The 25,159-nt window shown below is 53.0% G+C and overlaps 1 protein-coding gene across 10 annotated transcripts in view; it reads left to right on the top strand.

Annotated features, from left to right (window-relative positions):
* WNK2 (WNK lysine deficient protein kinase 2) overlaps positions 1-25,159 on the top strand; it is a 132,744-nt gene that overhangs the window by 87,654 nt on the left and 19,931 nt on the right. For 4 of the 10 annotated variants that reach the window (XM_058695937.1, XM_058695939.1, XM_058695934.1 and 1 more), the window contains 9 exons: positions 6,924-7,690; positions 7,966-8,035; positions 9,921-9,982; positions 10,072-10,751; positions 12,703-12,914; positions 13,769-13,957; positions 14,686-14,784; positions 20,342-20,386; positions 21,815-22,074. In XM_058695937.1, the coding sequence (XP_058551920.1) occupies positions 6,924-7,690; positions 7,966-8,035; positions 9,921-9,982; positions 10,072-10,751; positions 12,703-12,914; positions 13,769-13,957; positions 14,686-14,784; positions 20,342-20,386; positions 21,815-22,074 (2,384 nt within the window). The remainder of the gene's footprint in view (positions 1-6,923; positions 7,691-7,965; positions 8,036-9,920; positions 9,983-10,071; positions 10,752-12,702; positions 12,915-13,768; positions 13,958-14,685; positions 14,785-20,341; positions 20,387-21,814; positions 22,075-25,159) is intronic. The other 6 variants (XM_058695935.1, XM_058695936.1, XM_058695938.1 and 3 more) reach the window with 6 other exon arrangements.

Raw genomic sequence — 25,159 nt, 5'->3', positions numbered from 1 at the left:
CAAGGGTGGTTCAGCATAAGCAAATCATAAATGTGATATGCCACGTCAGCAGGATGAAGGGTAAAATCATAGGATCATCTCAGGTGCAGAAAAAAGCTTTTAAGAAAACTCAACATCCTTTCATGATAAAAATCACAACAAATGAGATATTAAAAGAATGTATTTTAACATAATAAAGGTCATATAGGACAAGCCAACAGCTAACATACTCTGTGGTGAAAAGCTGAAGCCTTTCCTCTTAGATTAGGAACACGAGAAGGATGCCCACTCATCACTTCTATTTAACATTGTCCTGGAAGTTCTAACCAGAGCAATTAGGCAAGAAAAAGAAACAAATGACATCTAAATCAGAAAGAAAGAAGTAAAATTGTCTCTGCAGTTGACATAATCTTATATATAGAAACCCTTAAAGATTCCATCAAAAACCCCACAGAGGGGTGCTTGGGTGGCTCAGTCGGTTTGGGCATCCGACCTCGGCACAGGTCATGTTCTCACAGCTCGTGGGTTCGAGCCCTGCATCAGGCTCTGTGCTGACAGCTTGGGGCCTGGAGCCTGCTTCGGATTCTGTGTCTCCCTCTATCTGCTCCTCCCCCGCTCACACTCACACTCTCTCTCTCGCTCGCTCTCTCAAAAATAAAGCTTAAAAAAATTTTTTTTACACCCTGTTAGAATATTAATTCAGTAAAGTTGCAGGATTCAAAATCAACATGCAAAATTCAGTTGCATTTCTATGTACTAACAACAAGGTACCTGAAAGATAAATTAAGGAAGCAATTTTGGGGCACCTGGGTGGCTCAGTCGTTTAAGTGTCTGACTCTTGGTTTCGGCTCAGGTCATGCTATCATGGTTTGTGAGTTCAAGCCCCAAATTGGGCTCTGTGCTGACAGTGCAGAGCTTTCTTGGGCTTCTCTCTCTTCCTTTCTCTCTGCCCCTCCCCTGCTCACACACACTCTCTCAAAATAAACTTAAAAATAAAAGAAAGAAAGCGATTCCATTTACAGTAACATTGAAAACAATAGCATATCTAGGAATATGTTTCACCAGGGAGAGGAAAGAACTGTATACACTGAAAACTATGAGACACTGAAATAAATGGAAAGGCATCCCATGTTCTTGGATTGGAAGGATTAATATTGCTAAATATCCATACTCTGCAAAGCCATCTATAAATTCATCCAATCCCTGTCAAAATTCCAATGGCATTTTCATAGAAATAGAATAAACGGTCCTAAAATTTGAATGGAATAACAAGACCCCAAGCAGCCAAAGCAATCTCGAGATGAGAAACCTGGAGGCATCTCATTCCCTAGTTTTAAACTGTATTATGGAACTTTAGTCAAAATAGTTGGGTTCTGACATAAAAACAGACACAGGCTAATGTAACAGTCATTACTCACAGATGATCAACTAATCTGTGACAAAGGTGCCAAGTACACACAATGGGGAAGGGATGGTCTCTTCAGGAAATGATTCTGGAAAACTGGATATCCACATGTAGAAGAATGAAATTGGACCTTCATCTCATACCACTTATAGAAATCAACTCAAAATGGACTAAAGACTTCTCAGACATGCTACCATAAAACTCCTAGAAGAAAACAGGAAAAAAGCTCCTTGCCATTGGATGTGACACTAAAAACACAAGCAGCAAAAGCAAAATCATAAGTGGGATTACATCAAACTAAGAAGCTTTTGCACAGCAAAAGAATCAAAATGAGAAGGCATCCTACAGAATGAGAGGAAATATTTGCAAATCATATATCTGATAAGGGGCTAATACCTAAAATATGTAAGTAACTCACACAGCTCAATAGCAAAAACAAAAGATCCCTCAAATAATCCAATTAAAAATGGCGGGGGCACCTGGATGGCTCAGTCAGTTAAGCCTTCAACTCTTTGTTTTGGCTCAGATCATAATCTTACGGTTTGTGAGTTCGGACCCTGCATTGGGCTCTGTGCTAACAGTACAGAGCCTTCTTGAGATTCTCTCTCTGGCTCTTCCCCATTCACTCTGTCTCTCAAAAATAAATAAACTTAAAAAAAATTTTTTTTTTAATGGGCAGAGAGGGCGCTTGAGTGGTTTCATCAGTTAAGCTTTTGACTTTGGCTCTGGTCGTGATCTCACAGCTCATGAATTCGAGCCCCACATCAGATTCTCTGCTGTCAGCGCAGAGCCTGCTTCAAACTTCTCTCTCTTTGTCTTTCTCTCTCTCCCTCTCCCTCTCTGCCCCTTCCTGACATGCCCACACTCTCTCTCTTCTCTCTCTCAAAAATAAATTTTAAAAATAAAAATGGGCAAAGAGTCTGAATAGATGTTATTTCCAAGGAAATCCTACAAATCGCCAGCAGATGTGTGAAAAGGTGCTCAGCATTACTAATCATCTGGGAAATGCACATCAAAACCACAATGAGATATCATTTCATACCTTTCAGAATGGCTTTTTTCAAAAAGACCATAGATAACACATGTTGGTAAGGATGTGGGGAGAAGGGAACCCTGTACACTGTTAGTGGGAATACAAACTGGTTAAGCCATTATAGAAAAGTGTATGGAGGTTACTGAAAATTTTAAAATAGAACTCCCATATGATCTCACAGTCCCACTTTTGGGTATAGATCTGAAGAAATCCCTATCTTGAAAAGATAGCAGTACGCCCATGTTCATTGCAACATTATTCACAGTAGCCAAGATGGAAGTAAGCTAAGCATTGACAGTTGAATGAATAAAGAAAATGTAAATATATACAGTGGAATACTATTCACCCATAAAACCAAGGAAATCCTGCCATTTGTGACAACATGAATGAACATGGAGGACATCATGCTAAGTGAAATAAGCCAGAGGGCTAAAGACAAATACTGTATGATGTCCGGGGGGGGGGGGGGGGGGGCGGGATTCATACAACCAGAGAGTGGAATGGTGGCTGACAGAGGCACAGATTAAAGGAGAAGCATGTGATCACCTCAATAGACGGAAGAAAGCATTTCATGAGATTCAAAGCCTGTTAATGACTTTAATAAAAAGAGAAGTATAAAGATGAATTAGTTTAATTTGATGAAGAATGTTTAAAAACAACAGCAGCTATTTCTCTAAAATAAGTTTTTAATGTTTATTTTTTGAGAGAGAGAGAGTAAACAGGGGAGGAGCAGAGAGAGAGGGAGACACAGAATCAGAAGCAGGTTCCAGGGTCTAAGCTGTCAGCACAGAGCCCGATGTGGGGCCTGAACTCACAAACTGTGAGATCATGACCTGAGCTGAAGTCAGATCCGACTGAGCTACCCAGGCGCCCCAACAGCAAGTATTTCTTTTTTATTTTATTTTTGAGAGAGACAGAGCACGAGTGGGGGAGGGGCAGAGAGAGAGGGAGACACAGAATCTGAAGCAGGCTCCAGGCTCTGAGCTGTCAGCACAGCGCCTGACATAGGGCTCGAATTCACAAACCACGAGATCATGACCTGAGCCGAAGTCAGACACTTAACCGACTGAGCCACCCAGGTGCCCCAACAGCAAGTATTTCTAATAGTGATATGTCGAATGCTTTCTTTTTTTTCTTTTTTCTTTTTTTAAATTTTAACATTTATTTATTATTGAGAGACAGCATGAACAGGGGAGAGGCCGAGAGACAGGGGAGACACAGAATCCGAAGCAGGCTCCAGGCTCTGAGCTGTCAGCACAGAGCCCGACGAGGGGCTTGAACCCACGAACCGTGAGATTGTGACCTGAGCCGAAATCGGACACTTAACCGATGGAGCCACCCAGGCGCCCCTCGAATGCTTTCTTTTTGAGATAGAAAACAGATACCAATTATCACCATTTGTTTTCATCTCATACTGGAGGTCTTGGTGCAGTGTGGGGTATGATATCAGGAAGGAAGAGAAGGAGAGAGGCAGGGAGTAAGGGTGAGGAAGAGGAGAAAGGGGAAAAAATAATAGAAAAGCAGCAGGACTGAAGAAGTCTGCTTCTTATAGTGAAATCTGAATTTCTGCAGAGGGGACCCAGTGTTACCGTTTGCTCCTCCAGGTGATTCCAGTCTGCAGCTAAGTTTAAGAGCCGGTTCCCTTTTTTTTTGTAAATATTTATGGAGGTTATGGTAATGGTATAATAGCTTTATTTTTCATTTGAAAAAAAATGTCATTAATCTCAAAACAAGGTTTTCCAAAGTAAATTTTGGCTTGGTACCAACTTAAGGTAGGCTTCATTCTATTTTCAATTACAATAGTAATCACTCTTCAAGTAGAATTAAATACATAATGAATGCCACATAATAGATGCTCAGAGCTGAGTGATTATTGTGATTTTTCAATGTAATTATAAATTGGTCTTCCGTAAGTGGTGATGTTTCTTTTAACATTACTTTTTGTTAAGCATTTGGACAGAACAAGATAACAACCTTTTACTAAGAAACCCTTGCTATAAAATTATTGTTTTTGGTCAGATTATAATTCTTTCCAAGGAATATGTTTGTAAAACTTTTCCCACTCTGAGGTGGAGATTATCATGTGGGTTTTTTTTTTTTTTTTTGCAGTAATTATTTCATTTTTACCTCTGACTAATGGCATTTAATTATTATTTTAAAAAGCTATAAGGATTTGAAAGGAAGAAATAAACTATCATTATTTGTTGACAAAGTGCCTATATACATGGAAATTAAAATTTAGGAAAATACTAAAATTAATAAGTGAATTTAGGTGAGGTAACTAGATGCAACAGTTTTTCTATACCAGCAATAGTTAGTAATACATTTCCATTTGTAGTAACATAATAATAGCAAACATGAAATAGAAATGATTCTGACAAAATAAGTCCTTTATACCCCAGACCTTTAATAAAACACTGAGAGAAACTTAAGAAATGAATCAAAAGATATATACCATGTTCATGGATTAGAAGACTCAATATGGTAAACACATTACTTTCCCCAAATGGATTTACAGATTCATTGTGGTCTCAGTTAAAATTCTGACTTTTAATGGGCACTGACAAGTTGATTGTATGGTATTTGTGGGAATGCAAAAGCCAGGAAAAACCAAGATACCCTCTAGAGGAAGGAAAGTGTTCTGTTGAGTACTGGGACTAATTATGTAAACCCACAACTATAGAAACACTGTGGTACTGGAACAGGGGTAGACATTGAACAAGGGAGTAGAAGCACCCAGAGGTACGCCCGCATCTTGATTGACAAGAATGGTCTGACTGCTAAGTGGTGATGATAGGAATGTTTTTAAAACAAAAAGGGAGGGGTGCCTGGATGGCTTAAGCGTCCAACTCTTTTTTATTTTTTATTTTTTTTTATTTATTTGAAAGAGAGCCGTGAGTTGGGGGAGAGAGTGGGAGGGAGGGAGGGAGAGAGAGAGAGAGAGAGAGAGAGAATCCCAAACAGCCTCTTCTGCTAGCATGAGCCTGATATGGGGCACAAACTCACAAACCATGAGATCATGACCTGAGATGAAACCAAGAGTAGGTCTTAACTGACTGAGCCACCTAGGCGCCCTAGCATCCAACTCTTGATTTCATTTCAGGTCTTGATCTCAGAATTGTGAGTTCAAGCCTCATGTTGGACTATCAATGGGCTAGTCCAACACAAACACAGAGTGTCTGGGGGGCTCAGTCAGTGAGGCATCTGACTCCTGATTTCAGCTCTGGTCATGATATCGCAGTTGGTGAGATCGAGCCCCGCGTCAGGTTCTGTGCTGACAACACAGAGTCTGCTTGAGATTCTCTCCCCCTGCCCCCCTTTGTCCTCTCCCCAGCTCACACACTCACTCTCTCAACAAACAAAACCACTTTAGGTCCTATTACAGTTCCCAGGATGACTTGGGAGTGTGGGAGCACGGAGGCTGCTCTGGGAGGGGAACTGGCACAGGTGTGTAGGGAAGCCGGTTCGCAGCTCCTGAAGGCTGAGGCCCCTGTGACCCGGCAGCCCCGTCTGGGGTGTAGGCCCAGCACATGTGCACTGGTGTGTTCACGCTTGTGTGCTAGTGCATAGCACACAATGGCACAGGAGTCATAGGGGAGTTGGGGAGTGAAACTATGCAGACACGCATCGTGGGCGCATCTCCCAGATAAAATGGCGAGAGAAGCCAGACAGGAAAGAGTAAACAGGAGTCTGCTGATACAATAGTCAAAGTTAGAACTACGCTGTGGTGTTCAGAGCACGTGTTTGTGGGGCAGTGCCGTGAAGAAACCAGATGTGGACATTTGTCACCGGCTTGGGCGGGGGGGGGGCAGTGTGAGTCTGGGGGTGTGGGATCCCAGTGCTCCCCCTACCCCCTTGTATTTTTGTAAGCTTCTCATTTTAGTTTGATGCAATTTTAAGTAAAGAAGAGTAGCCTCAAAGGAGAAGTCAGTTGGGGAAACAGGACAGGCTACGTTGTCTGCATATTCCCAGGCTCGGGAGCACACAGAAGCTCTGGGAGTTCCTGGGCGGGAGCCGGGGTCCCTTGCTTGGTTCCTCCCTCCCGTCAGCTCCTCCCTGAGCACCCCTTTCCAGAGGACGCTGGTGTTGGTGTCGCGTGCTTCTGACCTTATCAGGGTCTGTTCACGGGAGGTTCATGTTCCCTCTGAGGCAGCGAGTGTGTGGGGCTCGCATAGGCACTGTGCTTTTATAAGCTCATCTTACGAGTTTGTGGACTGGCTGGTGGGAAGGATACCGGAGGCATGTTTTCGTGCCACACCCCCAGCAGGTGGGGGCAGGTTGTGCCTGAGGGCTGAGTGCTCCTGAACAACCAGAGGGAAGGGGTGGGGGGGTGGCAGGGGGGCACTGCTGGTGTGGGGGCCTGAGGGGAGAAGTCAGGCACACTGGAGAAGAGAAGACCAGCATGTGGGGTCTGCAGGTCATAGAAGGCATCTTTCTGGCTAGGGAAGTGCCAGGTGAACAACACCAGAGTAGGCTGGTACAGAGGCATTTTCCTATTTCTTCTAGACACAGCGCCCTGTAAAGACCAGCTGTCCTTAAAGGAAAAATCCGGCTTCCCAGCCAGTCCACAGCATCTGAGCCAAACAGGCCCCAGGGATACCCCTGGCGGTGCACCGGCCCCTTTGCTGCCATCCTCCCCTCCTGTGACTGCTCTGCCCCAGGATGCGGCCACCCCAGCCGCCAGCCCCAAGCCAGAGCCCTCAGTGGGGACTGCTGTGCAGGCAGGGGGCCCAGGGACCTCTCAGGGGATGGCCAGTGAGCGTGAGACCCCCCAGCCACTGGCAGAGACTCAAGACACCCAGCTTTCTGCACAACCCCTGGGTGCAGGTGGGGGGCCTTGTGCCCCACCTCTGGAGGCCCCCCGCTACCCCTCGGGTTTGGGAGAGCCCGCCTCAGCCAGGGAGGCCATGGCCCAGGGTGAGCCCTTGCAGGCTCCGGCCCCCGCACCCAGCGCCCCCAGTGGGACCCCTCAGCCCACCCTGGGTCAGCCCCTACCCCCGTTGCCCCCTGCAGTAGGGGCCATCAGCCTGGCCACTCCCCAGCTCCCCAGCCCCCCACTGGGGCCCACTGGGGCCCCCCAGCCACCCTCGGCCTTGGAGTCAGATGGGGAGGGGCCTCCCCCCAGGGTGGGCTTTGTGGACAGCACCATCAAGAGCCTAGATGAGAAGCTTCGAACTCTGCTCTACCAGGAGCACTTGCCCACCTCCTCAGCCTCTGCCGGGACCCCTGTGGAGGCGGGGGACCGAGACTTGACCCTGGAGCCCCAGCCCGTGGTAAGTTCCGGCCCTACTAGGGTGGCGAGCACCCCAGGCACGCAGACCCGCCTCAGTCGGCTGTGGCCGCCCCGCACTCAGGCCCACCCCCATGTTTTACAAAAAGTGGCTCATCTGGGGACTTGGGGAGTGTGTGTGCAAGGTCGGGACCTGGTCTGGACGGCCCCGGTCAGGGTGGCCTGGGGAGGAGCCCAGCCTTCATACAGAGGGGATCTGCAGGTCTCTGCACGCATCACCAGGAGAGACTTAACGGCTCTCTCCGTTTCTTCCACCAGCCGGGAAAGTCAGAAACAGCCCCTGGGCTGGGGGCTGCATTGGAGCGGGCTGGGTCCTCGCCATTGACAGGTAATGAGCCCCAGGTCACCTGCCCGACCCCCATTGCTTTCAAGGTGCATCCCGCGTCTCTACCCTTCATCCCTATAGCATCTTGGGTGGGACTCAGGCATAGTGGGAGCCCGTCGTGATGCGTTAGTTAAAGCCCACTGTGTTCTAACAGAGCACATGCTCAGGCCCCAAGGTGAGAAAGGCCTTTGTAGAAACAGCTGGGCTGGGTGTCAGGTGGTGCTCAGGGACTGTCCAGCTGCCCAGTGCTCTCCATGCGCTCTGGCAGGCATCCCTGAGCCCCGTGTTCTTTAGAAGGTTACAAGATCCCGGAGCTTGTTTGGGTAGAGTGCAGGGCTGGGGTTGAGAGTTTCCAGCTGTCCGTGGAAGCTGCCGGCCTGGGGCCAGCAAGTTCCTGCTGTGGAACTTCCTCTGAGGCTCCTGGGTGCTGCGGGTCTCTGTGGGAGCTCTTGTGGTTCTCATTTCATTACCTGAACACCTGTGTGTCAACCCAAGGGGGTGGGTCTGACCTTCCGAGGTGGGGTTTCTTCTTGGCCTGGGATTCCTCGGGAGATCAGCAAGATAAAGGTCCAGCTGACCTTGTGACAGGACCCTGGGTTTGTGTCAGCGGCAGGTGAGGCCCCAGTTGGCAGAGTGAGGGGAGTGGCCTACTGGGCCTCTGGATACTGCATTCGTTGGTGTCACACTGTCGAGGGATGGGGACAGCTGGCACAGGAGTCAGAAGCCCCAGCACGTTGTTTACCTGCGAAACGGAGGTTCAAGCAGGAATGCTCCAGGGGAGAAAGTAAGACGCTGTCCCTGAGCGCCTGCTCCCTCTTCTGATCTCTGTGCATGAGAAATGTACCATGGGTCCCTTCTGTGGCATCAGGGACTTCAAATGCTGTAGCCACTCCCAAGCCCACTCCTCACAGAGTGCAGAGCTTGTCGGGGAACCGTAAGGAGACATGGTCAGCATTTCTGGTGGTCAGAGCTGTCTGGAAATAGGGAGTGTAGAGTGAACCCCTGTGCCTGGAGGTGTGCAAAGAGAGGGCAGATCCCCCACTGCAGGGATGTGATGGGGGGGCATCAGGCACTGCCTATAGGTTGGGGGTGTGTGACATTTGGGTCTGGGTCTCCCTGGGAATCTGCAGCAGCAGCCCCCCCAACCTTGCCAGAGGCTCTCACCCCTGCGGCAAGCACGTCAGTCTGGCTGTGGGCTGACACAGCCCCTGCCTGCCTGCAGCTTGCTTTTGCCACGTGCGGGCCCAGCTTGGGCCAGTCTCCCACACGTCAGCTCCTCCTGCTCCACCACTCGGTGGTCCTGGGAAAGGGGGTCAGAAGTACCACCCTGCATCCATGCTCTGTAGATGGGGAAGCTGGGATAGCTTCAGATGATGCGGGCCTTCCCTAGACGCTGAGCCATAGAGTTAAGAACTGGCCCTATTGATGCAGGACCTCGTGAGGCCCTTTTATCGTCGGATTTGATGGGGAGTCCTTCAGGTGTATAAAGATGACAGGTGAGATGGTAGTGACATCAGGTGTGCAGAGATGACCCGTGACACAGACTGGCACTGTCAGGTGTTAGAAGTGACAGGTGGCACAGGTGATGGCCATCATGTGGGCAGAGGGTGGGGCAGTGCTCCAGGTTCTGGAGCAGGTTCCTCCAGGGACCTGAGAGGTGTCAGGCTGAACCCTCCTCCCTTCCTCGAGTCATTGGGTGTCTCCTAACAAGAAATGGGGTCAGGGCCTCCTGGAGTGTTTATAGTTTTCCTAGCTGCTGAGCACGTGCGGTACATCTCCCTGCCCTGGGTGGGGGGCTTCCCTTCCTCTGATCCAATTCAGCTGGAGGGCACCTACTCCTGCCCTTGCCCTCCGCGCCGACCCAGTAACGACTCTGACATTCCTACAGCAGAATCATCTTTGAGCCAAGTGACAACCTCAGGTTTGCCCCCGGCGCCAGGTGCCCCCCAGGTAAGGAGTGTTCTCCCAGGCACCTGGCTGGTGGGGTTTCCTCTCTGCTGCTGTGTGGTGGAAACTTCTCCTTTCCACTCCTTGTCCAGGATGCCCCTGCTTCTGCCTTCCCTGCACTCCTGGAGCCCGCAGACCAGAGCAGTGGGGTCCTGGGGGAAACTTCAGCCAGGCCCACACCGGGGATGCAGACGGAGGACAGCCGGGCCAGCCACCTGCAGACGCAGGGCACTCTGGCCGCAGGGTCCCCACAGAAGCATCCAGGGCAGCAGGACGGCAGCTCACCAGCCAAAACTGTGGGCCGGTTCTCGGTGGTCAGCACGCAGGACGAGTGGACCCTGGGTTCCCCCCACAGCCTGCGGTATTCGGCGCCGCCAGACGTGTACCTGGAGGAGGCCCCCCACAGCCCCGACATGAAGCTGGCCGTGCGGAGGGCGCAGACAGCCTCCTCCATCGAGGTCGGCGTGGGCGAGCCGGTGTCCAGCGACTCCGGGGACGAGGGTCCGCGCAGGCGGCCCCCTGTGCAGAAGCACGCCTCCCTACCCAGCAGCAGTGGCGTGGCCAGCGACTTCGTGAAGAAGGCCACCGCCTTCCTGCACAGGTCCCCACGGGCTGGCTCCCCGGGCCCGGAGACGCCCGGCAGGGTGGGCGTGAAGGTGCCCACCATCAGTGTGACCTCCTTCCACTCCCAGTCGTCCTACATCAGCAGCGACAACGACTCGGAGATCGAGGACGCCGATATCAGGAAGGAGCTGCAGAGTCTGCGGGAGAAGTAAGTAGGTCCTGAGAAGTGGCTGCAGGGTGGGGCGGGGAGCGGTGCTGCCTGTGCTGCGGACCCTGGTCTCCTACGGTAGCTCTCACTGGGCTCACTGTCTCCCCCGGCGAGTGTGACTTGCTCCACTGTTTTGGGGACACTGCGCAGAAGTGGCAGATACTGGAGAGAAGCCTCACAGGCTTCTGCCGTCCCATAATTCCTTCTGCTGGGTTGCACAAGCCCTGGGGAGAGAGAGCAACACATTGCCCCAGCATGCCTGCCCCGGCCCTGCCCCACTCTCCTCCCGCCTGCCTCGGCCCCACCCCACCCCCAACCTTCCGAGGCCCCGCCCCACTCTCCTCCCACCTGCCTCGGCCCCACCCCACCCCCAACCTTCCGAGGCCCCGCCCCACTCTCCTCCCACCTGCTTCGGCCCCACCCCACCCCCAACCTTCCGAGGCCCCGCCCCACTCTCCTCCTACCTGCCTCGGCCCCACCCCCCCAACCTGCTGAGGCCCTACTTTACTCTCCTCCCACCTGCGCCCCCCCTTGCCTCACCCTCCCCCACTTGCCCCAGCCACTGAGTTGGGCCCAGCCATAGGAGATCTGCTGACAGCCGAGTGCTGGCACTCAGCAGCCACTAGATTTGGAGGCACGCAGGGAGGTGCCTGATCCAGTGACAGTGTGTCCTTGTGGGGCGTGTGGGGGGTCTCCTCTGTACACTCTCACTTGGGGATGGTTGCCCTGGGAGCCTGCGGGCCGCAAGAGTAAGGGGAACCAAGAGGCAGCCGCCCTCTCTGGGGGGGGGGGGGCTGTGTAGGGGTGGGGAAAAGGAGGGCACCGGGCCTGGGGTGCGAGTGGGGTGAGTTGCAGAGGTTCCTCCAAGAGAGGAATTTGGGTAGTCTAAGGAAGGGAAATCAGGGCTAACAAGTCTAGGCTCTTGCCTGGGAAGGGGCGCTGGGCTTTGAGGCACCTGCTGCAGGCCCTGGGGCAGGATCCTCAGATTGGGGGTCTCCCTAGGTCCTCCTGAGGCATCCCCCTGCCTTCAACAGTGTCACCTCAAAATATCACCCCTTCAGAAGCTAACTTGATGCAACAGCACTTTGCTGGCTAGGGTCATCTTTCTGAGGTCTGGCAGGCATTGAAGATAGTGAAATCAGGACTTGCTTCCCGTTGTCCAACCATATGCAGCAGAAGATGGGTCAGGGCTGTGGCTGAGGGGCTGGGCCCCTGGCCTGGGCAGCCAGGCCCATCGTACATCTGAGGGGCTGGCATCAGGCCCAGAGGGCATGCAGGCGGGTGAGTGGGCAGGTGAGCAGTGGCTGGCGGCTGGGCCAGCGGGTCCCCAAGGGAGGCTCCTTCTCTGGCTTGTTCGAGAAACTTCCCTTGCCCACAGCTAGTAATTGCACCTGTGTCTTCATGGCAGCCTCACACCCGTGTGGCCAGGGGGTGGTGGTGTCTGTGCTGGGAGTCCCCACTTTGCTCACGTGGACATGCTCTCATCTGTGATGCCTCTCCTACGGTTTCCCCACTCAGAGGAGGTGCTATTTATTTGCTGGAAGTGCTGAGGCAGCCTCTCAGTTCTGAATGCCGATCGTTTGCTCTTCCTCTGGGCTTGGGTGTCGGGTTTGTACCGCGAGCGTAAATGTGTGGGGTTGTTCGTGTCCCGCTCCCCAGCCACTCAAAGTGGCAGCGTCACGAGTCTAGACACCTGAACCCTCGAATCCCCTCGGGCTCTTCCTCCTACCTCTTGGTGGTGTTGGGGGGTGTTCATGCAGGAGACCCCCGGTGGGGCCCACTTGGTCCTGATGGAGACCCAAAGTCTTCAGTGCCCCTGTTTCCTCGACGTGGTCCATCTGTCCTGGAGCCCCACTGCTCACACCCTTGCCATGCCCTGAGGGCTCTCCTGGATGGGCCTATGTGCCGGAACCAAGCAGGGTGCCCACCCGCCCTCCCTCCCCTCCCTCAGGCACCTGAAGGAGATCTCGGAGCTGCAGAGCCAGCAGAAGCAGGAGATCGAGGCCCTGTACCGCCGCCTGGGCAAGCCGCTGCCCCCCAACCTGGGCCTCTTCCACACGGCCCCTCCCGCCGGCCGCAGGAGGAAGAGCAGGAGCAAGCTGAAGGCAGGGAAGCTGCTCAACCCGCTGGTGCAGCAGCTCAAGGTCGTGGCCTCCAGCACAGGTCTGTGCCCTCCCGGCTCCAGCAGGCTGGGGCCGGGACCCGAGTGGGGCAGGCGGGAGGCAGGCGCCCGCACCCAGAAGAGCACTTCTTCGATCCCCTTTCACTGGAGCGGGAAGCCTTTGTAGGTGTGAAGGGCCGGGGTGTCGCCAGGCCCACCCTGAGTGCGCAGGCCTGCTCTGGGGCTGTCAGCCGCCTGGGGACTCGTGTATGAGGCAGGAGGCGGTTCAGGGTCTCTCCCCCTCAGCTCACCTCCCTGCAGGGTGCCACCTGGCTCGGGGCGTTTCCTCTGGCCATTTCTCAGGCACCGGTCACCTGCTGAAATTGAGGGTGGAGCAGCTGCCGTTTGGTGGTTGGGGTCGGGGGGATGGGGAGGACACCCGGGCACCGAGGGTGCGCTGGAAACCCAGTGAGTTGGGATCCCCGGTGTGTGCCAGGTGGGAAGCCAGCCGAGAGCGGAGTGTGAGCCCACCGTCTTGGTATCACGGATGACCCACGGGGTGCGTGTCCGTGAACTGCAAGAAGAGTTACGCAAATTATATGAATTCCAGGACGATTCCTAAAGCCAAGTGGAAACTAGTCAGAGTGAGCAGTTCGTACAGGCCTCTTGAGCCCTGGTGTGCCTCTCCTGGTGTGCCGTGGTCCTTGCACAGTGCTGGCGACTGGTGGAGGCTGTGGTCATTTTCTCTGATCTTCCTGACGCCCGCGCTCGGGTGACCGGGCCACGTGCCCAGTGCCTGCAGGGACTCCACTTCCCCAAGGTCACCCAGCAACGAGCAGGGAGGACAGATGCACCCCGCGCTGGCTGGTCTGACCCGCAGCGCCTCACTGTGCCTGTCACCCCTTATTCCCCCCAGGTCACTTGTCAGACTGCAGCAGAGCCCCTCCTGCTAAGGACCCTGCCCAAGCCGGGGCAGGGCCCGAAGCAGCTTCAGACCCGTGTGGGAAGGCAGTTCAGACCCAGCAGCCTTGCTCGGTGCGGGCCTCCCTGTCTGCAGACATCTGCTCCGGCTTAGCCACTGACGGAGGCGGAGCGCATGGCTCAGGTGATTCCCAGCTTGCCCGTCTCTGAGCATGCGCTAGCTGCGTAGGGCCCCTGTGGTGTCAGAGGGGCATGAGCGGCGGCAAGGGCCGCCCACAGCCTCTCGAGGATAAAAACCAGTAGAGGTAGCCTTTGAGTAAAGACAGTGGGTAGCCCACCCATCATCGAGTCTCGCTGTGTAAGGCTCAGAGGGAGGCGTGCTCTGCTAGAGCCGGCCCGGGGAAGGCGCCAGGACCCCCTGGTCACGTGTGGGGTGCGTGCTCTGCGCCGGTTCCCAGGCCCCGGCCTGCCCTGCCCCGCCCCGCTGCCCACTACACACGGGTCCTTCCGTCAGGAGGGACGGCTAGGGGGATGAGGGCACGGCCCCTCGAGCTGGGAGTCCGCCTTGAGGAGGAAATGCTCGTCACCTCGGCCGTGGGCGCAGTAGCCGCGTGAGGAGGGGCTCCATCCCCGCCATCTCTGTCCAGAGAAGTCGCAGTGACCGCTGCTGGCGCCCACCCCCGCCCGCCCGCCCGCCCGCCCCGCACGCTCTCCCAGGGTCCGCTTCTCTTGTGCTCCAGCGGTGCCTCCTTTCCATTACGTGGTCGGCGGCTGTGGTCCTCCGGGCTGGGCTAGGTGGAGCCGTGGATGCTAAGTGACGAGGCTGATGTGGCTGGTGGTGTGTAGCAGGAATCCCAGAGACTGTACTTGATGCCTGTCTCTTTGTTTTCTTCCCTCTATATTCATTTGCAGGCTGGACGGTTTACCACCCAACGTCTGAGAGACTGACCTATAAGTCTAGTAGCAAACCTCGCGCTCGATTCCTCAGTGGACCCGTGTCTGTGTCCATCTGTCTGTATTTGTTCTTTGTATTTTATCACCTCCTGGCCCTTGGTTTCTCCCCGCCCCTCCCTGTCTTCATTGCCTTCCATACATTCTGTAGGCTGCCTCCCCCTCCCCACTGAAGTCACCTACTTGATATCAAACACAGACCCCTGCCCGCACCCACCCTCTGGGCCCCAGAAAGCGCCAGTGCATGCCCTCGGCTCATGGCCGGCACTAAAAGCATGTGCGGCGGCTTGCCCACTCCTGGCCTCGGGCACCTGGCCCCCCAGGCCCCCAAAGTGCTCTGCGTTTTTCTCCTCACTTGTTTGTTTAACTTATTTTTTATGTTGGACGTAGTTTTATTTCTGTTGCGATTGTGGTGCACATATACGTCCGCTGTCCCCAGTTCCAGTGACAACAAAAAGACAACCCCGGCCTTCTCTAGACGCATGGTGTGTTTCACACGTGTCTGGATTCTGAAGACATGCATGTAGTGAGCGGAGACAGTTCTAGAAGGTCACCGGAGGGTGTAACTTTTGTGCGAGGGCCACAACACAGCACTCGTTGCTGTTGCCCCACCCCCACGCCCTGCATGTGCAAAGGCTGAGAGAAAGGTGCTCCAGCTAGGTGGGCCCACCCCTCCCTCCACTCCCGTCACCTTGGGAACCCATCAGCGTCCCCAGAAAGCCCCAGCCTCCGCTGTGGCTGTCTCTCTGGCCTGGCCCCTCCTGGTCTCTAGCTGGAGCACTTTACTTGGTGTGCCCTCTCCTCCCACAGCCCTCAGACACGAAGTCAGCTACCCAGCTCCTCGGGGCTGTGCTCACCCAAACCTCCGTCCCGGTCACCCTCTGGCTCCTGGGATGCCCTGCTGGCACCCAGGACTCCTGTCCGGGAAGGGAGTATCTGCTCAGGGCCATCCAGAATTACTTCATCCCTTGGAACAATTGGAAAATGAATCCAAAGCTGTGGGGTTTTCAGGTTTTTGTTTCTGAACACAAAAATTAAGCTTTCTATCAAATGGAAATGGTGGAAATGCTGGTTTGGGGCACGTGGCTTTTTGCTGGTACAATAAAGATACATTGTGTTTGTCAGGACCTGAGGCCACGTCCACAGTGGGCATTTGTCCCCATCAGAGGGGCCATGTCACCCTCCCCCAGGCAGGACAGGGTAGAGGCACAGAACCTCCTAGAGATTCCCAGGGACTGTTTAGTAACAGGTGCCCCACCTGAGCCGCTGGTTGGTTTTGAGCTGGTGGTGGGCAGGGGAGGGCAAGGTCTGAGTGCATCCTGCTCCCTGCATCACTTGCTGGCTCTTTTCTGTCCCAGTGTGCGTGGCTGTCTCCTGAGACCATGGCATCAGGGCACATGGGTCCCCAGGCATCTCCCGGTCACATGACTGACCGCGGCCTGCTGGGAACATGTGGGCCGGACACAGGAAGCAGGTTAGAGCAGGTGGTGCTTTCCCTGGGGTCCCCTGGTGTGAGTGATCAAGTGCCACGTGCTCCTTCAAGGTTTGTGCCCACGTGGTCCTGCATTCATTTTTACGAGTTTCCATTTGTTTTACTGTTATTATTCCAAGATAAAAAAAAAAAAAAATGGGGAGGCACAGCAAGGACAAATGGTCTAGCTTTTGTTTCCGTCTCTGCGGCTAAGAGGAAAGGGACATGTGAGGCATGGCTTGGTGACACACGGGGCTCCTGGCCTGGGTGGACCTGATTTTAGGTGGTTGGGCCCAGTGGCCTTGCTGTTTTCACAACAGCCCTCTGCAGGCACTCCTTGGCTGAGCTCTTTGCTGTCCTGGCCACGGTGTGGCCCCCACAGGCCCTGGGCCCTGGGGGCATGTGAAGGTGTGTCCTTCCATGCCCAGTGCCCTGGTGTCCGCCCAGCCTGCCAGCCTACTCCTGGAGCTGGAGCTGGCTGGTTCCTGGGTTACTAGGGAGCTCGGAGGCCTGAGGAGACCACAGGCACCTGTGAAAGTCTGGAGGAAAAAGTCTGGGCGCAGCCCTGAGGGCTGAGAGGTGGCAGAGAGGAGGTCTGAGGCGCAGGGCTGTGGGAAGACCCTGAGGGTGGGGCCCGCTCTGGGGGCCTGGTCCTGGAGTCCAGGTCAGCAGCAGGCAGAGGGCTGCAGCTGTGGGCTCATCTGGCCTGACCTGCAGGAAGAGATGAAGGCTAGAGGTTTTCTGTTTGCCGCCTTGCACCGAATAGGAGACCAGGCTCTAGGAAAACAAAATCTTGGTTAAGTTCTGAAGTACACAAAGAAGGTCCCCAATTGTGTGACACTCAGAGACCATGAGAGCATCCAGGCTGGGTCAGAGATGAGCAGGGGTGGAGGCGCAGGCAGCTGCAGGTGACTAGGAGAGGACCCCTCATGGGACAGGTGTTCAGCCCCAGGAAGGAGAGCGTGCAGAGAGCGAATCCTGGGCACTGCTTCGGGTGGGCATGTGGACAGGCCCGCTGTTGGGAGGGAAGGGCCCACGGCAGCACAGATGGGGTGAAGCCCTGGGCAGACCCCTCCTTGTGGCCGATGGAAGATTTGGGGAAACTCAGGGAGCATGTTTTGGGATTCAGAGGCTGTGGTCGGGTCGCAGCAGTGTCTGGGGGTCAGAAGCTGCTGTCAGACCTGTTGGCCCTCCTTCTCTCTGGCTCCAGTCCATGCGACTGGATTAGGTGCTGATGCTTCTGGAGCCTCTCTGCACACAGACCTTTGGGGTCTGCTTTGTTATGTTCTCACGTGTCCCATCAGCCTGTCATCCGTGCCACAGCAAGTCTGTCTCCGGGACACCCGAGGAGGCTGCCACTGCGTGGCTGCCAAGGCCCTGTCCTCACCCTTCCTGGGGGGACCTGCTGCAGGGGTGTGGGAGAGGGCCTTCGGGCAGGGGAGGGCAGCCAAGAAGGAGGCCACCCCCCATGGAGGCCTCCCCAGGCTGGACTGTCCCTGGGGCTGTCACCCCAGGGCAGGGCAGAGCTGGGATGCGTCCCGTTTCATGCTTCAAGGACAAGTTTTGGCACTTTGCTCAGCAGTATGAGGACTTGGTGGCTCATTCCAAAGAAGCCCTGAGTGGCATTTTGGTGCTGGTTGCTCATTTTGTTTCCGGTGCCAGATCCAAATGTCTAACGCCACTGGTTCAGGGGAGGGACCCGTGGGTGGGAGGCATGCCTCTCGTCATGTGGCAGGCAGGGGCTGCTGTCCCCGAAGCTCCCTGTGAGCCTCATCGGTTGTCTGAATGCTGTGGTAAAAAGCAAGTGTGGTGATGGTCACTGGGCTGGCCCACTTCTTAAGAGATCTGTCTGTGGCAGATACCTTTGAGGCATCCGCCTGGAAGCCCGGTGAGGGTATGGATGCTGGCAGGGCTGGTTGTCCTTGCCTGGGGAGGGATTTGGTGGCGGGGGGGGGGGGGGGGGGGGCGGGGAGGGCTTCCTGAACGAGGCCTGGGCACTGCATGAGACTTCTGGCCCGGTGGGATGTGTGTGCATGATGAGGACAGGACATGGGGTCATCCTATGTGTTGCCCATTCAAAGCCTGGGAGAACAGCTGGGAGAGGCTGCGTGGCTCTCCACCTCCACCCCTAACCACCTGGAAGCTTCTCCAAGTAGTTCTGGGGCCTTGAAGTTGGCTCTTCCCAAGACCTTGGGTAAGGACAGTAGTCCTGCAGGGAGGGGAGACCTGCCCTCATGCCCCCTGTGGGTTTCCTTTGGGTCCCATGTATCCCCAGCACCCTTGCAATGCTGCCTTGTAGCCTGACGGAGGGGAAGAGAGGAGGGCTGGGTGGAGGCACATTCGTCAGCCATCTGTGTAGTGGGCTTCAAGGGCAAGGCACTGGGGAGGAGACTCAGGGGACCCCTGAGGAGGGACAGGGCTGTGGTGTGAGTGAGGGCCGGTCATCAGACCTATGGCCTGTGCTTGACCGCACCTCTGCACTGCACTGGCTGCCATGACTCTGACGTGAAGGGCGCCGAATCCGGTTGGTCTTTGTTTAAAGGTTCACCTTGAGGGCAGGGAGTGTGCTCTGGTCCCTGTGGGCCATGTCTAGTGAGGGTGTGGAGGCCTCTGTGGGCTCTCCAGTCCGAGCATGGTGTCTGGTGGCCAAGGGCCTTGGCTCTGGGTTCCCAGTGAAGTCTGAGGCCCTGATCACGGGCCCAGGCTTCCTCTGGTGGTTCCCGGCAGGCAGCTCCTGTGGCTGCCTGAGTGTTCCTGTCATGAGGATGGCGGGAATCAGCCCCGAAAGAATCCTCTTCTGTCAGGCTGTGGGGACCTGGCTGGCCAATTGATTACATGTCCTGGTGCTGCAGAGACCCAGAGGGAGCTACAACCACAGGATGCAGACAGGGAAGTCTGTGCCTTAGCTGGGGCCCCGCACAGTCATAGAGCTTGGGACCCTCGTTCCCTTGTGCTGTGGAGCCCCCCGAGGGCCCTGTGCTCCCAGTAGGGTTCCACGTCAGGAACAGACCAGCAAAGGCCCTTCACTGCTGCTACCAAGGGACGACTGGCCTGGACCACTCCTGCCCAGCCCTTTTGTTTTTATTTGTACATTACAGACCCCACCAGAACATCACCTCCCTTTCCACCACATCAGCCTCTGAGCACACACGGGATAAACCAAAAAAAAGAACGACTCAGCCGGAGCCTAGGCCGACCTTTGTGCTCTGCTCACACCCAGAAGCAGTGGCGTCTTACCTTCCTCGGCAAGGGTGCAGGGCACCCTCAGGAAGTGTTCTGCTCTGACAAGGGCCTGGGGCAGAAGCACAGACCCTCTGTGATAGCGCAGCCTTGCTGAGTGACCTTGGGGACTCCTGAACTGTCCTTGCCTGTCCCATTGTGCCTGCCCAGCTCCCTGAAGGGCCAGCTTGTCTGCCCTCCAAGTGGGCACTGACCATCAAGTTGTGCCAGACACCACGGACAGCCCCTGGGACCGCAGGGCCTGGCGCTTAGTGGTGGTCTCATGACAAGCCTCACCCCGTTCTGGTGGACGTGGGCTACCAGGTGAGGCAGTAGCATTGCAGAAACTTGGGTCCAGCCCTGATTCCCACCTTTGTAGATAGGTGCCCTCTGTGTCCACCACTGGTCTGGTCAGGGAAGCCGCCTGGGATCTGGGATTGGCCTCAAACCTGCAAAACAATGTATCTTTTTGCACTTGGAAAACAAACCTCCCATGGGCCTAGCTTCCAGGCAAAGCCGGCGGCTCCACTGAGCTCTCCTGGCTGACTTTTAGTGGGTTTTCTGCCTCGATCTGCAGTGGGGCTGCAGAAGCTTTTTGTTTAAAAACCAAGTGGTATGCTTTGCTTTTTTTGTTTTTTGTTTTCTTTTTTTTTTTTTTTTTTTTTGAATACGCTTTGAAAGACACACTCACTTCTACCTGAAGCTTGGGGCCTGGTCCTGCACCTGAGCCCCTCGGCGAAGTTCACGTGAGCCCGCACACTGACTCGCGGTCACCCGGTTAGCCCAGGTGGCCAGTCCCCTCTCTGAATCGCTGGCCTCTGCTCCTCCTTGCACACTGATGACTTGTGCTTAGTGTGGTGGCCTGTCCCCCGTGTGTGCTGTCCTGCCTAACCCTGTGGTCTTGTGTCGTTTCTTCTTCCCTTGCAGGGTCTGCCCTGAAGCGTCTCTGTCTAGGCAAAGAGCACAGCAGTCGTAATTATCGGGTTTTTTACCCCTTGTCCGCTCTCCATCGCATGGGCTTTCATGTGGCTAGTGAGCATCGGGGGCTCCATGGCCGGCGGGCGGGCGTGCTTGCATCTGCTCCGCGCCCACCCACCCAGGGCACCGCTTTCCCTCAGCCTGGAGGGAAAGCGACCCGTGGGTGCCCCCTCGCGTCTCCATAGCTCCTAGAGTCTGCGTGTCCTGGCCGGTTGACGTGCACTCTCCTTGCCCAGAATGTCCACACGTCACCAATCGTTCTATTGGCTCCTTTTCCAAAACCGCAGGGATGAGTATGTCCTTGAAGTGCTAAACATGAGTGTCCCCGAGGAGAGATGCCCGGATGAAATGGGTATCAGTCCACCTGGGCCGCCCACCACCCTCACCTTACACCATATTTTTTTTTTCTCCTTTTTTCTTCTCTGGCTGAAACATTCATGTAGAAATAGCTCTGTGTATGTAAGATTCCATCACTAATGTTTAACTGTTTGTGTCTGTGCTTTTTCATTGCTAGCTACTGTGACTACATTTTGTAACGGCTTGTTTGAAGAGATGGTCATTATGCTGCTTTTTGAATGCAGAAAGATTTTAAATTGGCTTATGCAGAATTGCCAACCAGAAACTGTATGTTGCGGTGGGGTCAGGATACAATTTAAAAGAATTAAAAAGTCCCATTTTGGTCACTTAAAAATAATCTTCCAGTGAAGTGGGTGAGTGTGAGGTCTTCACCAAGCTCCACCTGAACCGCAGCCCCCAGGCCTTCCTGGCAGCTGGGCCTCCTGGTTCCTGCTCCACCCCACAGATGGCTCCAAACTTGGGGGCCACGATGGAAGGCTTTGAGTGTTTCTACCCTTTAGTAATACCTTCCCTACATGTGCTGGTGAGGAGAGGCACAGTTTTGTGTCTTAAATTCGAAACCACTCAGCCACTAACATTCTTGCACAGGCATGCTGACGACCCAGCCTATTTAGCATTTTCCCTCTTCCCTTTGCTGGGTGGACAGCAGGAGCTGCCGTGGGCCGAGCACTCAGCCTGCAGCATTGACACGTTTCCCTGGAGTGCTTGTGTTCGAGCGCAAAGGCCTTGGGATTTTGCCCCCAGTTTTCTGAGCCTCCTCACGTAGGAGTCTGGGGGTCCTAGGCAGCGTGGGCACAGAGTGGATGCTGAGTAAGCCTGCCAGCTGCTTGGGTCCTGTCCTCTGGCCCAGCTCAGAAGGGTGACAGCTGCCTAGCATAGCCTGGTCCCCTGTGGCCTGTGAAAATGTTCCAAAGTGTCTAAAACTGGCACACGGGCCCCAAGATGCAGACCATCTCCTGAAGCAAGGTGTTGCCTGGCCTAAGCAAGACCACTGTATGAAAGACTGCAGCTGGCCGGTGGCGCTGTGTGCAGTGTCACCAACCTGGCATGTGTGTGCTTCCCCAGGGTCTTCCACCAGCAGCCTGGTCCCGGGCCCTGAGCCGGGCCCCCAGCCCACCTTGCACGTCCAGGCACAGGCAAACAACAGCAACAACAAGAGAGGCACCTTCACGGATGACCTGCACAAGCTGGTGGACGACTGGACGAGCAAGACGGTGGGGACCACCCAGCTGAAGCCCTCGCTCAACCAGCTGAAGCAGACTCAGAGGCTACACGGCATGGAGGCCCCGGCGGGATGGTCCCCAGCCACTGGCGAGACACGGGCTGTAAGTGGGGCGCTGCGGGCACAGGCCACCCAGGCGGAAGAGACGGGGTGGGAGCGGCCCCCGGCGTCGGGTGCTAGTTCTGGTGCACCCAGCCTGTGTGGGGCGCAGTGAGGAACTGCCATCCGGTGCTCTGTCATGCGATGCCTTCCTGTGACAGGGCTAGGCTGACTTGACAGCCTCCCTGGAAGAGCGTTCCCTTCTTGGTCTTGAGGAGCCTGTGCAAGATTGTGTTGCTTCTTCCTGAAGTGTTTAGCAAAGTTCACTGGTGAGCCCATCTGGCCTGGGAGTCCAGTTTTGGAATCAGGGAAGTTTCCCCTGTGACCTTTTATCTTGAAAAATTTCAAACATACGGAAGTGTCAGAAATTGCACAGTGAACTTTAGTTTGCCCCTGGCTGCATGCTGTGGCTGACATTTTGCTGTGTTTCTCACACATCTCTCCATCCCAAGGGTAAAGTTTTCCTTACGGATTCAATTTCTTTGATACTTTTAGTGCGATTGGATTTTCTGTTTTCTCTTTCTGTTAAGCCCTGCTTTTCTAACATTTGGTAGATACCTAAATTTATCTTAAGTTTTCAAATTAGTTGGCGTGGAGCTGCTCATAATATCCTGTCTTCACAATTTGCAGTGATGTCTTATTTTTCACTTCTGATGTTGGTGAGTTCCCCCAGCCTTCTTGTGCAGCTTCCTTAGGAGTTCATAAATTTTATTAGCCTTCTCAAAGAAGTCGTTTTGGCTTTGATGGTATTCTTTATGTGTCACCAGTTTCTCTTATTATCTCCTTCCTTCTTTCTATGTTTGGGCTACTGTTTAAGTTCTAGAAAGTTTCTTGAGATGTGCAGGTCATTGATTACTGGTCTTTCCTGTTTAATAATATAGACATTCAATCTATAAAAATTTCTCTCGTGGTTCTAGCTGCATCCTAAAGGTTTTGCTGTGCAGCATTACAGTTGAAACTATTTTGTAATTTCCACTGTGGTTTGAAGTAATAATATAGTTATTAATTTTCTCACTTTTTAGCCCAAGTGCACTGTGATAAAAGAACAAACTTCTGGTGTTTTTGGTCCTTTAAAATTTGCTGGGCCTGGCTCTTTGGCCCAGTTGTCAATCAGTCTTGCCTGCAGCTGCCCCAGTGCTTGAGGCAGCTTCCGCATTCCTGCCACACACACTGTGCCCTGGCCTCCCTGTATCCTCTGAGTGGCGAATGACAGTGGCTCCCTTCTGACAGCTGCAGCCCTGACTCCTCAAACCCACTCTCTGTTATCCTTTGGCAGAGTTGACAGCCCTGGAGGGTCTTTTCCCTGAGCCCCAATGGGCGAGAGTCTGCTTGGCTACCTGGACTCTAGCGCATGGAGTACCTGTGCAGGGCTGTGCCCCATCTGTCAGCTCCCTAAGCCCCTTGTTCTAATGGCTTAGATTCTTAACAGGATTTTTTAAAACTTTTTTTTTTTTTTTTTTTTTTACTGTGGTAAATCTATATAACATAAAATTTGCCATTTTAGTCATTTGTTAGTGTTCAATTCGGTAGTATTCAGTACATACACAGCGGTGTGTGAACATTACCACTATCCGTTTGTATAACTTCATCATCCGAAATAGAGAACTCGTTAAGAAATAACTCTCCAGTCTCCACCTCTGGTTGCTAGTTTTGCAGCCTATGTTAACTTTTTTTCTACTTTCTATGAATTTGACGACACTAAGCACCTCATTTAAGTGGAATCATATAGTATTTGCCCTTTGCTGTCTGGCTTATTTCACTTAGTACAGTGTTTACAAGGTCCAGTCATGCTGTAGCAGAACTTTACTCTTTTGGGGAAAGAAAAGTAGATGGGGAATATGATCAGTAATATTGTGGTGAGCATTCTGTGATGTATATATATCTTGATTCATTATGTTGTATATGTTAAACTAATTTAATATTGTATGTCACCTATGCTTCAAAGTTTTTTTAAAAAGTCCTTCATTTTCCCCAATTTTTTAAATTGTAAAATACATGACATAAAATTTGCCATCTCAACCATCTTTAAGTGTCACTTGAAGTGCATTAAGCATTAATATTGTTGTTCAACCATCACCACCGTGCATCTCCAAAATTTTTTCATCTTGCAAAAATGAAACTCTGTCCTTATTGAAAAAGAACTCCCATTCCCCTCCCCCTTCCTCAGTCCCTGGAAACTACCACTCTACTTTCTGTCTCTATGGATTTGACTCCTGTTGGTCTCTATATAAAGTGGGATCCTACACTACTTGTTTTTTTGGTCTGGCTTATTTCACGCAGCATAACGTCTTCAAGGTTCATCCGTCCTGTAAGTGGTGTCAGAATTTCCTTCCTTTTTAAGCTGAGAACTATGCCAGTGTACATTGATAACCACATTTTGTCCATTTATCTGTTGATGGACACTTGGGTTGCTTACACCTATTGGCTACTGTGAGCAATGCTGCCGTGAACATAGGTGTGCAGGTATCTCTTTGAGTCCCTGCTTTCAATTCTTTTTAAAGAATACCCAGAAGTAAAATCACTGGATCATATAATAATACTATTTGTAACTTTTTGAGGAATTGCAGACTGTTTCTAGTAGCTGCGCCACTTTACATTCCTGCCAGCAGTACAACAGGGTTCCAGTTTCTCCTCATCCTTGCCAATACTTTGTATTTTCAGATTTTTTTTTTTTAAATAGCCATCCTGACACCACAGTGGTATCTCACTGTGGTTCTCACTAGCATTTCCCTAATGATCAGGGATTTGAGCCTTTTTTCATGTGCTTATTGGCCATTTGTACATCTTCCTTAGAGAAATAGCAGTTCAAGTCCTTTGCCCATTTCTTAATTATTTGTCTTTGTTATTAAGTTTTAAGGAGTTCTCTGTATATTCTGGATTTTAATCCCTCATCAGATATGTGATATGCAAATACTTTTTCTCATTCTAGGGGCTATCTTTTTACTCTGTGGACAGTGTCTCTTGATGCACAAGTTTTTAATTTTCATGAAGACCACTTACCTGTTTTTGTTGCTCATGTCTTTGGTGTCATACCCAAGAAATTATTGCCAGATCCAATGTTGTGAAGCCTTTCCCCTCTTTCCTTCTAA

Source organism: Neofelis nebulosa, chromosome 12, assembly GCF_028018385.1.
Source record: "Neofelis nebulosa isolate mNeoNeb1 chromosome 12, mNeoNeb1.pri, whole genome shotgun sequence".
NCBI lineage: Eukaryota > Metazoa > Chordata > Mammalia > Carnivora > Felidae > Neofelis > Neofelis nebulosa.
Note: the sequence above shows the minus strand (reverse complement) of the source record. Positions and strands in the feature narration are given on the sequence as shown.